At 34.1% G+C, this 18279-nt stretch overlaps 3 protein-coding genes across 4 annotated transcripts; 2 read left to right on the top strand and 1 right to left on the bottom strand.

Moving 5' to 3' along the window:
* Positions 1-10: 10 nt before the first annotated feature.
* Positions 11-3462, bottom strand: LOC123195228 (bifunctional purple acid phosphatase 26-like). Its single transcript, XM_044608885.1, has 9 exons — positions 3244-3462; positions 2964-3164; positions 2515-2626; positions 2190-2416; positions 1956-2094; positions 1625-1845; positions 1391-1512; positions 1144-1305; positions 11-404 (listed from the first exon to the last, which is right to left on the bottom strand). Exons 1-9 carry the CDS (start codon positions 3430-3432, stop codon positions 329-331), a joined length of 1449 nt encoding a protein of 482 aa, XP_044464820.1. The 5' UTR covers positions 3433-3462; the 3' UTR covers positions 11-328.
* A 3671-nt stretch (positions 3463-7133) lies between these two features.
* On the top strand, positions 7134-12093 carry LOC123195229 (uncharacterized vacuolar membrane protein YML018C). Its single transcript, XM_044608886.1, has 8 exons — positions 7134-7495; positions 8240-8614; positions 9439-9656; positions 10601-10671; positions 10771-10872; positions 10966-11083; positions 11183-11318; positions 11818-12093. The coding sequence occupies exons 1-8, from the start codon at positions 7415-7417 to the stop codon at positions 11878-11880; spliced, it is 1164 nt and encodes a 387-aa protein (XP_044464821.1). The 5' UTR covers positions 7134-7414; the 3' UTR covers positions 11881-12093.
* Positions 12094-12545: 452 nt separating this feature from the next.
* On the top strand, positions 12546-16037 carry LOC123195226 (ER membrane protein complex subunit 7 homolog). 2 transcript variants are annotated; one of them, XM_044608881.1, is made up of 7 exons: positions 12546-12747; positions 12908-12951; positions 14201-14312; positions 14573-14636; positions 14734-14850; positions 14946-15054; positions 15649-16037. In XM_044608881.1, the coding sequence occupies exons 1-7, from the start codon at positions 12644-12646 to the stop codon at positions 15732-15734; spliced, it is 636 nt and encodes a 211-aa protein (XP_044464816.1). In that variant the 5' UTR covers positions 12546-12643; the 3' UTR covers positions 15735-16037. The 2 variants fall into 2 exon arrangements, with proteins under 2 accessions (XP_044464816.1, XP_044464817.1); XM_044608882.1 differs by having other exon boundaries at positions 12547-12738.
* Positions 16038-18279: the final 2242 nt, after the last annotated feature.

Genomic DNA, 18279 nt, shown 5'->3' with positions numbered 1-18279 from the left:
CAGAGAAGAATTTTAGAATATTTACTTCTGTATATGGCAAATTTATTTATTTTTGAAATGTTTGGATGAAGCAAAACAGATAGAAGGAAGCAGACATTCCAGGAAAAAAAATTATTTCATTGAGTTTTCAACATCAGTCACCATTATCATCGACAATGACGCTATTACAAAACCATTTGGTGCAGACTCACTAGACATTAAACATGCCTTATTTCATTCCCCTGCATCTGGACAGGCCAATCCACAACGAAAATTAGGCAGCTCCTCTGGCATCTGCATACTGAGATAGGCGAAATTCGCGAACAAACTATTTTAACTTCAACTGGTTTCAACGATTATTTTCTGTTACAGACCTGAGGTAATTCTTCATCTTCTTGAATCTTCTACTCTGCAGTTTGCCAGCCCTGTCGACACAAAGTTTGATGAGAAGGTATTATTATGATAGTATTAGTACTGCAAACAGCTGAAATAAGGGAAATAGAAAAATAAACATGATCCATTATTCCAGCTAGTAGATGTCATGCCTTGAGTGACAGATAATTTCAATGAATTATTTTCATTAGGGTACACTGACAATCACCCAAATCTTTCTAGTTTTTTCGGATTGAACGTGGATGCATGTTCCTATTTTAGCATTGATAACGAGCATATTAATAATTGTTAAGAATCCCAAATTGGCTGGGAATTTTGTTAGGTATAGGTACATAAATGTGAGGGAAAACTTCATCATTTGAACTAGCTTTTGAGATAGAAGAGATCCAATAGTACTTTTGGAGACCCGCCAAATAGTATTAGAGTCCAAGATTTCAGAAGAATTTCATCCAAAGTCCATGGGGAGATACTGGTCTATGTGATTCCAACTCCAACTTTGGTAAAATCTCAATCTTTGGTTTCTTAGTTGAGGAAAGGTTTCGCCTTCTTTACTCCCCCGTTGGCTTGGTTAAGGGGAGATATTTGTTGAGTGGTACTCCCTGGTTAAGGGGAGGTCAGTGTTGGGTTTGCCAATAACTATTTTCAAGGCCCTAAGAATAATATTGCTTAATTAATGGTGCTTCAAGTTTACAGATTTTGTAGTTTCTACCATTTGTGGTTAGTCAAGAGGTTCAAGAGACATTGCCAATTAAGTGAGAAAGAGAAACATACCAGTATCGATTGAGGAATACTGCAAAATCAGTTGGTACTTTCTTTCCGTCATCATTTCTGTTCCAGTGGTAGAATGCGTGAGTTCTGTTCTTAATCTCCAATGTAGAATGACCATAACTGGCTTCGCGGAAAGCAGAATACTCAGGCTGAGGGTCTATAAACCTAATAATAAGTTGCATATATCAGTAGACTTGCACTTCAACTCAAATCTAATTTGTTAAGCTTTATACAGTAAAAAATTTCTTACTTCGCAGCAAGACCTTCCTGATTTCCTCCATCTCCAACTGTTACATACACTGGAGCTGATTTGTCAGGTTTTGGATACCAGTCACCTCTTGATAAATTGTAGTGTATACTGGAGATGCGATACTGGGAAATTTTACATTAAATTGATTAGTACTCCTTCCACTAGAAAAAAATCTAGACCTTTGATTGAACCCAGAGAAAATTTTCGGAAACAGAAAGGAAAAGATATCCTTACTGATCTTTCATAGGCATGAACGTGGCCAGCGAATATGAAATCAACTTTGGCCTTGACAAACCAGCTCTCATAAACGCTTTGCATGCTTTCACCCTCAGTGTAGTGCTTTACATTGCTATTGTAGATGGGCACATGCATGATCACAATAAGCCACGGTGTCTTCTCCCTGTCTACTCTTGTTAGCTCTTCTGCCAACCAACGCCATTGAGGTGTATATTTCACTGATCCAAAAAGGCATGAACTAGCATTAGCAAAACAAGAACTTGACAAGGGTGGCCTGCATTTACTTCGAACTTGAGATTTGTATAGATCTAAATTAAAGAGAGATTACCAAATGGAGAATAGCTGGAGAGGACAATGATATGAGCTGATGCTCGTCTAACAGCATACCATAATGGACTGCTGCTATTTGAAGCCAGATAAGGTGTAGCAATTCTGTGTAGATAAGATCTAAATGGAGTGACTTCCCCCTGGAAATTACATATTTACAGAAGAGTCAAATCATATACTACCCAGAGAAGCATAGAGTCAAAATAGCTCAAGATTGAATTCATATTGGAATTACCATGAATGGCTTGTACTCAATCTCATGATTCCCAACAGACCAAAGCCAGGGATGATAGGCTGCACTTCGCTCGACAAAGCGGCCCCATGAATCCCATCTAATGCCAACATCATTGTATCTATATCTATCTGCATAAGAGAGATCACCAACAAATAAAACAGCCTGTGCCCCACTCTGCATGCAATGCTCCACAGTGGAAAGAGAATTGTAAGTTTGACCCAAATCACCTGAATTATAAAAATCCTGTTAAGACTCTGAAAATAAAAGAAAATGAAACTAATTATTGCTTTTAAGAATGTGCAAGGACGGGAAGATGAAGATCTACCAATAATTCCAAAAGTGTAAGGAGCATCTGGATCAATTTTTGGGGGTGTTTGAAACCAAAATTCACGAGCAGACTCGCCAGCTCCAAGCTTGTAATAGTACTTTGTGTCATACTAATGAGGCCAGAAATCAATACTACAAATGTTAGCATAAAACTTGACAAGAATATCAAATGAAAAAGGGGAAAAATTCATTATAGAAACTGCCTTGTTAGAAAATTGACTATTAAAACCGGTAATTGAATAATACTATCAAAGCTTAAATTTAGACTTTGATTAATAAAGATAACCCAATATACTTCACAGGCCTCCCATCAAAATTTTAACACAACAACTTACAACTTTACTATTGAAAGCCGTCATGGATATTTCGGGAGAGGAAGACTAGAGACTGCAACAAATTCAGGTTTTATTGACATAACATGCCTAACAAACAGTTCAAAATATTCACCTCAAGGTTGTCAACAAGACAGTGATGAATGTAACCAGATTTATATTTGTAAAAGGTGTAATTTGTGACTCTCCCTTCAGCAGTAAACTCATATTTGTTCTTGGACTTGCCATACTGCACTTTATTGGACCCTGGTTCATCTGGTGTAACCCATGAAATTATTACACCCTTTCCTTCATAGTCCCCTTGCGTTATTCGCACCTACACCCATATATAAATAAAATTTAAATAATGCATTACACGGCCTCCCATTTACTTAAACGAAACTGATATTTCTTACTTGCTGTGGCGCATTGTAGCCTTCGGGAATGGCAAAGGCTTCATGATCGAGAGGCATATCAACAGCTGGCCATTCATTACGAACAAAACTACTTGTGATCCTCGCACTGCCCTGTTCAACACTTGAGATAACTATTAGAAATAAAAGTACAGAGAGCAGCAGGCGTTGATGAAACGATGACTCTAACATTACTGCAGTGTTTGAATGGTACTGTGTAGTAGAGGGAGATGTTTGGTTGGTGGGAAACTGAACTGGATGGTTTATATATGAACCTGGAAAGCGTAAGATAGGAGGGAATGACGTTGGGTAGTGTACATTACCAGGGACCTGGACAACAGACTCGCTGAATCGGTAACTTTAGATCCGATTAAGCTTCTGGATTATAGGATCGTAACGTCAGAATTGTTATACGTTAACTTTTAATAAGCTCTCATCCAACAGCTCACCCTCGAATGAAGAATTTAGTCACAGTGGATCCTGAAACCATGAAAGGTGAGCTCATGTAGAGCCCATGCTAAGTCATTTTTTTTCTGAAGACCGAAAAAAGTCCAGCTACGCTCTAACAATCTTGCTTGTCCTAGATTTTATATTTATACTCTAGAAAAATCAGTTGAAAACCCAACGGACCAACCAGTTCGGTCGGGATCTAATAGCTAGTTTAGTTCATATCAACTATAACTTGAATATATTTTATCAGATTACCTTAATCTATGATCGAATTGGACAACTGCATCAGTTTGTGATTCAATTGTTGGGTCAAGGTAATTTAATGGTAATAATGAGAAAATTGGGAAGATTTCAATAAACATGACTTGTACATACATTACAATGTTTCACCCTAAGTTAATTCAGTTATATATTATTATATAATTGATTAATTTTAAATTAAAAATAAAATTATATATAATTATAATAAATATTAGTTTAAATATTAATAATAATATATCATTATATAATTAATTAATTATTAAAAATACACCTAACATCACTCTAAAATACCATTCATAATTATTAATATTAAAATTAATTTTGATTATATAAATGCATATAGCCCAACTTATATTTATAAAATGTTGATGTTGCGACGGGTCGAATTTTAAAAAAGACTTAGACTGGAGCTAGACACCGGCCCTTAAGAGGGTCAAGGCCCGGACCGCATTAAAACATTGAGAAAAATTGGGAAGTTTCCAGGAAAGAAACTACTAATCATATTGATACAGAGAGTTCTTGTTTGTTGGAATGATGCGGCGGGCCTCGTGAGTCGTGATAGTGTTTGATAGGTTGGTATCTCGATATTTTGATAAGACTGGTAGATGAGTCTGTTTCTTCCTCCCACCCGAGACATCCTATTCACTATGTTTACGATCTAAGCAGAAACATGGACCAATCTCAGAATCAAGAAGATGACGACGTCTCAAAATTACTTCAAGTTCTTAAAAATGCTTCAAAAGATCTACAAAACAACCCCATTTTCACATCAAACAACCCCCATGATGAATCCGCGAAGCTTTTGTTAGACCTCCATGTAAAAAGCCAGTCTCTTCTCTCAACGAACTCAAATCTTTCCAAGCTCTGTCAGCTTCTTAGCAACCTCAAAACCCTCCTGGAAAAGCTTCAAAAATGTCAAGGTTATGGCCTTAAATCCCTCCTTCACCGCCAAGTTACCAATTACAAAATTTCCCAAGTTGCATATGCGATTGAGGCTGAAATTCAGGCTTATTTTGATCGAGAAAGTGTTCAAAAGCTTGTGAAGATTCTTGAAGAATCAGAGACTGTGGAGGAGAAAGTGAAAGTGAAAATGTTGATTGAGTTTACTAAGCGGGTTTCATCACAAGGTTTCGATAGAGATTTTCAAGACTTGATTTTGAAGGCAAAGGTATTCTCAGTTCTTGAAATGTTACTTTGTGACTCTTCTTGTTCAAAGAGAGTTCGAGAGCATGCAGCTCTTGCTATTGCAGCTTTAGCTAGCTTTAATAGAAATGTGTTTGTGGGGCTTGTGTTAATGGGTTCAATAATTCAAAACTTGATATCAATGGAGTCTAGTTGTTCCATTCAAGTTCTAAGTTCACTCATCAGTATAATCAGAAGTCCTTTGATTGATGAAATTCACTCAAGGGGAGAAATCCCAAATATTATAAATCTTCTGAACTCAGAAAACTTGTCTATTAAAGTTGCAGCAATTGATTGCATTTGCCAAATTGCATATTTTGGAAGAAGAGAAGTGATTGAAGCAATGTTAGCACAGGATTTGATTCATAAGCTCATGGAGTTGCAAAGATCAAAACATGGAAAAAGATTGATGAAAAAAGATGAATTCATTGATAATGAGAGTGTGGTGATTTGTGAAGAAGCAGATGCAAAATCTGGCACAACAATGGAGGAGTCTGAGTCTGAAGAGGAAATAGCCATACACGATTGCCCATTTTCAAACTGTGTAGCTAGATTTGCAGTGCAAGTAGAAGTAGGAGAAGGGTTGAGTCAGAAGGAGAAAAAAGAAATCAAACTGGAAATACTTAAAAGAGTGAGAGAGGCCTCAGTTTCTGAAGCAGAGTCAGCCACAATTGTTGCAGAAGTTCTATGGGGATCTTCACCTTGAAATTTGTATTTAGTCATCATGTTAAGTTAGCTGTAGTAAGGATTGTTTATTATGGTTGCCAAATCTGATGAGCTTTGACATTTGAGACTCCATTAGCAAGCTTGGCAGGCTGGCTTTTGTTTTTCCATGAATATACAACAGTATATATAAGAGTCTGAAGGGCATCAAGTTGATGATCTTTTTATGTTTCTGCAGAAGTGGCGGGACAAGAGAATTTGATTACTAAATGACTAGATTTCATTCTGATTGTTCAACTCCTTCACATGGCTAAATCTCAAATTGTCACTGTTGAAAAAGGCTATATTGTTTTTTTAACTCGATAAATATTATTATTATTCATCTATAATGTTTACAATTGCGACAAAGTCATGAAGGTGATTCATAACAATGCTTTATAGTAATTGAGAAATTAAGTGGACTGTAATCAATTTATAATCACAAATGGTTATTATTATTTTTTTTTAAGGAATCCCACTTTCTTTTTATGTTTTCAATTTAGTTTGAATTTTAAAAGCCTAGCTCAAAACCCAAGGTACTAATAAGGTTGTTGGAGAAACAATTGAAAGCCCTTAAAAAAGAAAGAATTGTCATAAAAAAAAGTTACTAACTCTGGATTCAAATCAATTTGATTCGAATTTAAGTTTGAGATTCTTTCCGTTTAAATTCTACTTGTTTAAATCAAACACTAAACCTAAGGGTGGGATTAAATTAAGTTGATTTGGGCTTTAAATAAACTCAAACTCTACTCTATAAGTTTTTATATTATTAAACACAAATTTTAATGTGTTTGATTTATTAACTTGTGAACTTAAAAAAAATTGATTTAAATAAGTTAAACAATATTATTTTAACTAATATATAAGCATAAAAATTGATTTATATTATTATTTTAACAAATTTTAATATATTATTTTGATATACTTTAATTTAGTTATAGTATCAAACGTAACTCAATTTAAACTAATCAAACTCAAATTCAACTCTTTTTAAACCAAATTATATTCAAATCCATTTTGGAGGAGCTTAACGAATTTGAGCTCTACCCTTTCCATTCCGATCAACTACTTTTTTTAATTTATAAAAAGGAGGAACCCAGAAAATTAAATTTAAGAAATGATTAGACTGGCTTCAAGGACAGCCAAATAATGTGGACGTGTGTGTGACTATGTGCACAGCAAATTTGGATCCAAAGATAGAGACGGACCAGTGTAAGAAACTGTTTATTATTTAATTATTTTATTAATTATTATTATTATTATTATTATTATTATTATTATTTGCAATAAATACAATACTCTCCTCTCCCACTCCCCACATTTTCCCTTATTCTTTTTGGGCATTGTTATTCTTCAACCAGCAACAACCAGCCGTCCAAGCTAATTATATATCGTTGAAGAATTAAAGCACACGCTAGCAGGAGTTGAGATCTCACCAAAGTCAAGTTATACAACGTTACATGTCGGCAGAGGGGCCAGAGTGAAAAGTAATTGAAGTTTACAAGTTCAAAGATCTGAAAGGAATAACAGATCTTTTTTCTTGTTTGTGGTTTGATTTGCTTGTTTGTTTGATTTTATAATGAGTTGGAGATACAGAGCTGGTTTGTTCTTGATAGCTGTTGTTGTTATAATATGGGTCACCTCTGCAGAAGTCACCCAGGTCAGTTTTTTCTTATATTTGTTCTGTTTACGGTAAATTTTATTTATTTTATGTCAAAATGATCGGTTGGAATTGGGTTTATAGGACCTCAGTTGTTAGATTTTTTATTCTGGGTTGGTTGACTTGTAGCTTACTTATTGCTTACTAGTGTAGAACTTGATAATGAACAAGGAATTCGGTTGTATGTATCTGAATCTACTTGTTTTGTTTGTGTAATAAGAATTTGAAAAAAGAAATTTTGTCAAAACTAAATTGGGACTTGAAAAAGAAATAAATTGAACCTTATCTTGGACAAATTTGTGTTTACTTCTATTGATATGCTTTATTGCTTAAACTCAGCGCTTGAAAGGGTAGGTAATTATTTGAAGTGATTGTTATTCTGTAATGAAAGATTAGGGCTTAAGCTATCCAATCTTCTCTACCATAATGTATTATACTAGAATATGCAGTTCAATATCTTCAAGTGAGAATTACTACATGTGCTACCAAAAGTTTCATCTAATTTGGAATTTATGACTGAGATTCGTTCATTGGTATGGTGTAAGATGATGTTCCTTATGTCATCCTGTCATCTGTATGGAGATACCTGGATTTTTATTCATGGGTTTGCTAAAAGAAAGGTTTTTTTCTCTTTTTCTGATTTCTTTTATATTTAGAACTGCCGAATTCTTTGCCTTTTGCATGATAATGCACTGTGTAAACATGCAAATAAGCTAGTATAAGCTAACTGATATCGTTCAACAGGGTATTTTTAACGACTACAAGCAGCCATTTGTAGTGACATATCTGGGAGCTTCTCTCATGGTAGTGTACCTCCCAATGGCATTCATTAAAGATTGGCTATGCAATTTTCTAAAGCGTCGCTTATCTAAAAGTGGTAAAGATGCAGACAGTCTGAATGGTTCTTCTTCTGCTCTCGATTCTCCTTCAAGGCACACAATTTTCGAAATGGAGCTTCAAGGATCTTACACTAGAAAGGACAGTGAACTGGACTTATCATCTCATGAGGAGGGATTGCCATTGGTTTCCAAACTCAAAGATGACACACATAAAGAGCTTACAACCAGTGAGGTTATGAAGTTTGGATTTTATATTGCTCCTATCTGGTTTTTAACAGAGGTAATTTTCTACTTTCACCAGTTTTTGTGGATTATTCTTTGTTTTTGAATTTCAATTTGGGCAATCTTCAATTTTCATCAACTACTACTTGTAACATTATTGTCATTACACACGTAATACCATTGTAGCCTTCCACCATGTTTTGCTTTTTAATAACAAAACTATGTGTACCCACTTTGAATATACAAATAGACATACATTTTATGTGTGTCATCATGTGATTGGTGATTTTGAATTAAGGATAAAGTAACACCCAATCACTTGATGACAACATAAATGTGCATCCATTTGTGTACTCAAAGTGGGTACACATAGTATTGCGTGCTTTTTAAATGTTTTTGCGCATGTAACAGAAAGTTTTCTGGGCCTAATAACCAACAAGAGCAGCATTGCTGACATTGCAGATTTGTTTTAAAGTGTTGCAGCAAATCTCCAGGATTTTATTACCCGATAAACATTACTAGGATGCCTTTTTTGTTTTTGAATAAAATAAAGCTAAATTCTTGAAGCATGATTTTCAAACTTACTTGCTGGACTTATTTAACTTACATATGCATTTGCTTGTGAGTTTTGAGTAGGTTTTCTGAAAAGCAGTAACAAAGAGCCTGCCCCCTTGTTTAACTGGCTTTTTGTACATACTTTGCTTCAGTAATTTGTATGCGTTTTTCTATTCTATGGTGCCTCTGAAATTCCTTCCATCACAGGCATACTTTTGCCTTAAGAAGAAGTATTTTTGTTCAAATTATCTAAGCAACTTGCTGTTTATATTCAGTTATGATTCAGTATTAACAAATTCTTGCTAATGGTTTTTTTTTTTTTGTCAGTATTTATCAAATGCAGCACTTGCGCGAACAAGTGTTGCAAGTACAACAGTGTTATCATCAACTTCAGGACTGTTTACACTTTTCATTGGTGCTTTCCTGGGGGAAGATAAATTAAATGTGTCAAAAGTAGTTGCAGTTTTTGTCAGCATGGCTGGTGTTGCCATGACTACTCTTGGAAAAACTTGGGCAGCTGATGAGTCACAATTAAGTGTTGCTGCGTAAGTTTTCTATCAATCTCTATAATTAGGCCTAGATAGGGCTGGACTTGAACCGAGCCCATTCAAGCTCTAGCTCCAGCTCGAGCTCGGCTCGAACGAGCCAGCCATATACGAGCTCAAGGTCGAGCTACTCGCGAAATTTTTCAATTAAAAATTTTGATACAAAACGACGTCGTTTTAACCAATATGTATTAAAACGATATCGTTTTAATAACAAAAAACGAGCCGAGCGGAATTCGAACCGAGTTCGAGCTTGGCTTTCACGAGCTCGAGCTTGGCTTTCACGAGCTCGAGCTCGAGCTTAGCTATATGTAAACCGAGCCGAGCTCAACGTGAATCCAGCCCTAGGCCTAGATAATGTTGAGTTCCCTTTTATTAGGCTTCTATTTTTTTAAGTGCAATTAAATGAAACAGAGGACCGTATTGCTGATGTTTAACTTGTACATATACAAGCCTTCTTCTAATTGATGGCATCTTGGAAAATTTCTGTGTTGGATAATTATCTTTTCCTTATTATCATTGAACTAGTGCTGTCAGTCAATATAGTTAAGAAGAAAGAGGGGTGAGGGGTTAGCAAATTTCCCAGCTCTAGTAAACTCAAGTTCAGAATGTGTTTTATTTCTTAACCATCATCTTGATGTATTATTTTTGTGTTGTTCTTAGCTATTTGTTTCTGGATTCTGAGAAGAAAAACTTGTGGTTAATTAACTTCCCCTACACCCCTCAACTTTCCCCGGCCTATGTTTCATGGCTTTCCATTTACTAATATATGAGGGGATATGCTTAAACTGCTAACTGTTTCCGTCTGGAATTCAAAAAGCAGACCCTTATGAGCATCTATAGTTACTCATATTTTTGGCTGCCTGTCATTCAAATACTTCTCTATTAGATTGCTCTTTGTAATGTATGAGTTTTGGGCATTGACTGTAAATATTTGTGTTTAGCAATGGGAAACGCTCTTTGGTTGGAGATCTTTTTGGCCTTCTCTCAGCTATGTCATATGGACTATTCACAGGCTAGATACAGTCTCTCTGATGTATTTCATTGTCCTTTTTCTTCTTGTTTCTTATACTAAGTATGATGATACCTTTTACTGAACAACCTAATGATGCAGTGCTTCTTAAGAAATTTTGTGGGGAGGAAGGAGAAAGAGTCGATGTACAAAAGCTGTTTGGATATATAGGATTGTTTACACTTGTTGCTCTATGGTGGCTGGGTAAGAACTATATTGTTGATGCATTTGTGTCACCTATTGGATCGACTTTTTAAGTTCTTTACGAACAACTTGTCTGCTTGATTTTTGTTTTAGTTTGGCCATTGTCAGCCTTGGGAATCGAGCCCAAGTTTACGATGCCTCATTCAGCTAAAATGGATGAAGTTGTCATTGCCAATGGCCTTGTTGGCAGTGTCCTTTCAGATTATTTTTGGTATGTCAAATGAATCTGTTTTTACACTGGTGCTATAGGTATCTGTATTTTCTTACTAAATCTATCCTTTTTTTTTTTTTCCTCTCTCTCTCTCTCCAGGGCACTATGTGTTGTATGGACCACTCCACTAGTGGCCACGCTGGGGATGTCACTCACCATTCCACTCGCTATGGTGGCAGACATGGTGATTCATGGCCGTCACTACTCAGCAATATATATTCTTGGCTCAGCTCAGGTACATGATATCATCATTAAGACGTGTCTCGCATGTTAATATTCTGAAATGATTGAAAAGATTACAATTTATGAAGATATTTTTTCCACTTCATTACCCCATAGAACCAACACAAACACACTCAGAGCCATGTCTTCTCATTTAGTAAACCGTGTGTTCACACGTTAGCTAAGCTCGTGGGAACTGCATTTTTAAGGATTAAAAGCCGATATCACTGAGTAGCTTAAACACTCTTAAACAAATTTCATATAAACAAAATACTAAAAAAATGTTGAATATGTTTGGGAATCCCACATCAATAATGAATGATAAAAGAAAATTGTTTAAATAGTTTATGAGGTTCTACACTATTAAACGTCTTTTAGGTTGTAAAATCTGAAAACAAAACCGAGATAAATTGTGTATTCAAAGTTAGACAGCAATGTTATAATAGCTCAATTACCTTTTACATGCAGCTGGATGATATACATTTTAAGGCTCTTTTGATGTTGTGTTGCAGGTTTTTGCGGGATTTGTAATAGCAAATCTTTCTGGCTGGTTCTCAAAAAAGCTGGGATTATAGCATTTCCTAAACCTGGCAAATCCTGTTTCTTTTATCTTGTGTCTGATTTAATATTATACTCTTCCTCAGTTTGAGTTATTGGGTTTCAAAAGAGAGGATAAAGGACGAATTTTACTTGTGTAATTTGTAAATGAAATTTAGAGGTTCCGCAACTGTAAACAGTTTGTTCTGTTAAAAAATATATATATATATATATATAAATTCATTTTTTTATCTTGTGCGTATATAATTTTAATTTCTTTTAGGTGTAATATTTTGAGCAAATATTAAAACAAGTGATAATGTTTTCAGATCTGGATTAGACATTAAAAATAATAGATTTATGATTTAATGATATATATTTTTTAATCAAATCAAAGTAGTATTGTTTGGTTTGAATTTGATTATATTAGGGTTAAACAAAATTCAAATTCAATGAATGAAAAAGTTTTTTATATGAATTAAAGATATAAGCGACTGATTAATTCATCTCTATTAAAATAATTAATTTTAATCCCCTAGTTTATCAATAATCTTAAAATTTTTTAAAGTTTATTTATAATTTACTACAGGGCTGTTTGCCAGCGAGGCCCATATCAACAATATGGACAACGTTCGATCCAATTGAGGTTTGGCCAGTCGACGTTCCAGATTTCATGATAAAATATAACCAAAATGGACTGTATCACACAGTACAGAACAGAACAGAACAAAACAAAGCAAGTCTTCTTTTAGTTTTCATTGTTAGCTGTTGAACTCGATTCTCCAGCAAATCTCTTCTAATATGGCGTACACCTTTAGATCTAAACCTGTTCTTGCGATTCTTTTCATGCACTTTGGCCTTTCTCTTATGTCTTCCGCCCTTGCACTCTCTCCTCGGTACGAGCTGTACACTTTCTTTATTCCTGCTTTGTGATTACTTATAGTTTTTATATATATGTAATTCGATACGATCGGATAAATATCTGCACATCAATTTTTTCGGAAACCAAATAGAGGAAGAGTCGTCTTTCATTTATATAAATAGTTATTTCTCTGCTTTTTTCAGGTCTGGTGATGGCTACACTATCAGTGGTAGGGTGAAGATCCCAGGTATGCTTTAACAACGATTTACTTTTACTTCAGTATAGATAAATAGAATTTGAAAGTTTGGGTTAATTTTCTCATATTTTAATATATCCTACTTAGGTTACATTGTTTATTGTGAGATTTTATTGAATAGGCAGGCAATATTGATGAGAATCCCCATATTGTTAGAGAGATTTAAGCTTTATGTACTGCTTTGTAGTTGCTGGTTGAGCCTTTTTATGCTTTTTTCCTTGTCTTGGTGAATAGTCCTTTTATTTTGTTAGCTATTGTGAAATTTTATATGCTTTTTGTCGTTTTACTTATGAGGGAAGGACCCTAAGCCAGTTCCTATATACGGTGAGCACAGTACACTTCTTGAAGACTCTTAGCACCCCAGCCAACCAACACTCACAATCAGCAACACACACACAAGCACAGGGAACGCTGTTACTCAGAAATTAACACAGTTTAAGGCAAAAATTGGAAAATCACTTGACTGAATCATATTTACAAGTAAACAGCAATAATTACAAGGTTCTCTCTACAATTAGAATAAGCAACAACAAAAACCAAAATGGATATCTAGCAGTTTGAGGAGCCAGGACCTCCCTCGGCCAAAGGCTGCCCACACCATTTTCTTGACATTTTTTTCCTTTGCCCCTTTCTCTCTCCTTTGTCTCCTTTTTATATCAACCCTCTAATCAATTTCTCTAGCCTCCATTCCGTGCATCCCAAATGTCTTTTCTCCCATCATTTGGAATCTTCAAAAATCGCAGCCAGCCCCACAATTTCTCCCTGGTTTGTTCCCCTGGTGGCAGTACCATGCCTCCTGCTGTACACCTTGAATGTAATGGCTGTAACAAAGACATTCATCAAATTTTGGTATTAAATTTCCTCTTCAAAATGCTGCAATATTTTCAGCACATCATAAATGTGGCTAAGAAGCTGTTCATTTGTTATTCTCGGCCACAGAATTGAAAAAACTTCAGTCATGGATATATTCTCTAGATACTAAAAAGGTAAATTAGTCTAGTGAATACATGCTGGAGCTGCCTCTGCTGCTGTGTTGTTCAAGAGGTGATTCCAACATGGCAATGATATATTTGTTGAGATAATATCTTAGAACAATTATTTTGGTTATTGCCCTTAAGTCTTGGACTGTGGCTTGGTTTTTAATGTATATGGTTATCATGGTTGTGTTGTGTACTTTCCTGCTTGGTTATTCCCCTATTGTGTCTTCTTTGTGATTCAAAATCATTATTGCATTCTGCAGGTATGGGCATAAAAGCATTTGGTTCACCTGGTGGAAAAATATCAAATGCCAAGGTTATACTCAATGGTGGCCAAAGTGTAACATTTCTGAGGCCTGATGGATACTTCTCATTGTATCCTACTATTGCTGTTTTTCTTTTCCATACTTGAATTTGATCTTGACCATGGCACCTTTCAAAACACTATTTTTCTTTTTTGTTCTTTATACTGTTCATCGATCTGTATTATCATCCTTTTTATCTTGCTTGGACCCTTTTTGTTTTGTTTTTTAATTTTGTATTTTCTAAATCCTACATGTAAATATTTGTATTATTATGAAGGGACTGCTAGTGGATTATTCTTTCAGCTCATTATGTTTCCTTAATGTTTTAAGCCATAACATGTCAGCAGGGACTCATTTAATTGAAGTGGCTGCAATTGGCTATTTCTTTTCCCCGGTAGGTTTTTTCTATCCATAAAATTCTGTCAATCTTTGATCATTTGATTATAATAAATCAGATTTTTCATATGATTGAATTCTTTTAAATTAGTTAGGTTCGAGTTGATGTTAGTGCCAGAAACCCTGGCAAGGTTCAGGCAGCATTGACAGAAAACAGGCGGGGCCTGAATGAATTGGTTTTAGAGCCATTGCAAGAGGAGCAATATTATGAGGTTTATTCACCTTTTCCAATTCATCTCAATGCTAATTAGTTCTGAATTATTATACATGCTGTGCCTCATGTTTTCTTGTATTTTCATTTTTGCAGATTAGGGAACCATTTTCCATAATGTCTGTTGTGAAAAGCCCAATGGGTCTTATGGTGGGATTTATGCTGGTGGTTGTGTTTTTAATGCCCAAATTAATGGAGAATATGGGTTAGTACTCTATTTGGTTTATAATGGTTTTATGTGAGTTGACTTAGCCCTTGGAGATTAGCTTACTTTTCCTGGATTTTGTTTTTAACTTACAGAATTATAAAGTTGGGCTAAATTAATGGTAAAAAAATGAAATTTTCTGACATGGTACATTCTCTTGATCTAAAACTCACGAAACTATTGACTTTTAGGAAGAATGGTAGGAGTAAATTAATTAGAAAATCTAATAGGATTCCGGGTTATAGTTTTATATGTATTTTACTGTGATGCTATTTCCGTAGTAAATTAGGTTTTCTATTAAATAGGATTATAATTTTAAGGATATAAATGGGCACACATCCTTATGATTTATAAAGAATATTGAATTTCCTCTCCTAATTCCTCATGAAACATCGGGGGGCTGATAGTATTAGTGGTGGGGACATGCGCTTTTTGGATGTTGTATAGTTTCATAGAAAGTATATAGACAGCATATTATGTGAAATAACTGTATGCTAATGACTTGTTATTTGGGTGACTTGACATAATAATGCATTGATTGATAATGGTTCCAGTATTCCTACTTACTATATCAATCGGTTATGTTATTGATAGACCCCGAAGAGATGAGACGTGCACAAGAGGAAATGAGGAGCCAAGGGGTTCCCTCTCTGGCAAACTTGTTACCAAGAAGCAGTTAGATATTTGACTGGAATTGCCAATCCTCCCTTCAGTATGGGCTCTTCTGCTACTTTCTAAGGACGTAACTGGTCACTTATTAGGCATTATTTGTTGTCTCTGTTGACTGCTGTATGGAGTAAAATGGTTCTATAAACAAATTATCCATTCTTTGCAGTCAGAATTATATCTCATGCTCTGGATTGTGAAAAAGACATGATATTGTGTTTAGCATTTGTGGTAAATGTGTATGAATCTCGATAAGGATGATCCATCAAGTTTTGTATTTGCCATTATTGTTTTATTCGAGGACCTGGTTGTTACCATTGATCTTTTCTTTATCAATTAAGTGAAAAACAATGGCATATGTCTCTGGTGTAATTCTTGCACGGATGTTTCCCCTTTTAGATTTCCTTACAATGGAAAAGTAAGAGTAAATCATTATTTTCCGCCCAAGGTTTGGAGAAACACAGTGTACACCTCTTGAACTTCAAAACCATAGAATACCACTTAATAGTTGTCATTGGATCACATGTTCATAAGAACAAACTCTTATATTTTATTTTGATTAAACTGAACTTTCACTACTTTTTTTCTTCAACAAAACAAAACAACTTAAATACGTTTGTGGCTACCTTAAATCTCCTTTAATAAAAAATCTAAATTCCAAAATTTGTTTTTTAGTTTAGGATCCTCAATTAAAATAAAAAAGTTAGAACTTATCCTTTGAATTCATAATTTGAAATTAGTTTTTCATTAATTTTTTATACACTTTATGATACTAATTTTTTATATGTTTTATAATAAGTATTGTTTTTTCATTATATTATATCTTATCATACTAAATATATTATGAATTATATCATACTAATAATGATTTGAACTACTAAATCTTATTTGCAAAACTTATGAAACTTGATTTAAATGTGCTAACAAGCGACTGATGTTTTAAAATCTATACTAGATCGATTGATCCGATTGAAAAATAACGACAACTTTAATACTAGTCATAGCTAAAACTTGTTAAAACCATTTAATCAAATTGAACTAAGAGGACGTTTGGTTCCAGTTTTTTAAGATTACCTTGGTAATCTATCTTTTATTCCTTTGTTTAGTTTATTAGCAATAAAATATTACAGTAATCTTCTATTATCAATGTTGATGTGATAAATAATATATGTGGTAATCTAATTACCATCTTCACCTTAGGTATTTAAAGATTACCAAAGTAATCTTTATTTTATTATAATTAGATTATTATTTATTAATTTTTTGAGACAAAAATAAATTTATTTTTAATTAATATGATAAATAATATAAAAAATATTTAAAAATAATTATATTCAAGGGTATTTAAGTAAAATAATTTATTAGTAATCTTTTATTACCTTTAACCCAACACAATAATTATTTATACATAGTAATCATTTATACCTAGTAATTTTCTAAGTAATCTATCTTTAAGGTAATCTTTCTATTTTGAGAATAAAACATTACCCAAATCAAACGCCCCTTAAAGATAAATTGATTGAATTTTATTAAGTCACAATTTAATTATTGAGTTAGACCAATCTAACCTTTATGTTGACGTTAATATAGTTAAAATCCATTTTAAAATTTTGATTATATAATACTTATATCACTCATTTTAAAATTTTGTTTGCCCGACAACTAATTAACTTGTAACCCTATTTGAATCAAGGCTTTGTCCAAATCTAAAAAACATTGCAATCAACTTGCCCATTTAATCAGGTAAACGATTTGTCACTTTCTCAAACGCACCATACACTAGTTCTTTTTTATACAAAAGTAATACTATGTGTACCCACTTTAAGTATACAAATATATACACACTCATATGTGTCATCATATGATTGATTATTGTTTATTTTTAATTTAAAATTATTCAATCACATGATGACACATATAAATGTGTATACATTTATGTACCCAAAGTGGGTACACATAGTTTTATTGCTTATACAATTAACCCTTGTCCTTGATTTTAAAAATTAGTCTTTACTAGTGAGAAGAACCAATTAATTACTCTTGAGGTTGAATATGAATTTGATACACCCAATTAGACCTGGAAAGTTGACAAGCCCCAAGGGCACAAGCCACAAAATTACAGATTGCGTCAAGGTTTACTTTTAAAGGTGGATCGTATCAGTGTCTGTGGGCTAATCCGACATACCTTACCAATTTTTAAAATATCTAAAAAAAATTAAAAATTTAAAAAAATATATGAAAGATTATTTTTTGCAGGTCAATTCACAAAGCAGGTGAGTTGGGCTACCAAAAAGTCCACTGAAGCATGACTCAAGAGGCTATGAGTTGTGGCCCAAACCTTAGTGTTGAGACGGGCCTACACAACTTATGACACGACAGACTACTCCAAATTAGGCCCAATCCAATCCATCGTTGTCTCTACACCAAATCATGAGGAATCATTTTATGCAAAACTTGCTTAAGGAGAGATGAAGCTCAAGATTTGTTCAACAAAATAACACTTTCATGTACTAACAGAGGGTATTAAGGGATGAAAAGAGTTGATATGCTGAATGAAAA

The sequence above is a fragment of the Mangifera indica genome, chromosome 13 (genome assembly GCF_011075055.1).
Source record: "Mangifera indica cultivar Alphonso chromosome 13, CATAS_Mindica_2.1, whole genome shotgun sequence".
Lineage (NCBI taxonomy): Eukaryota > Viridiplantae > Streptophyta > Magnoliopsida > Sapindales > Anacardiaceae > Mangifera > Mangifera indica.
This window is presented reverse-complemented; position numbering and strand designations above follow the sequence as displayed.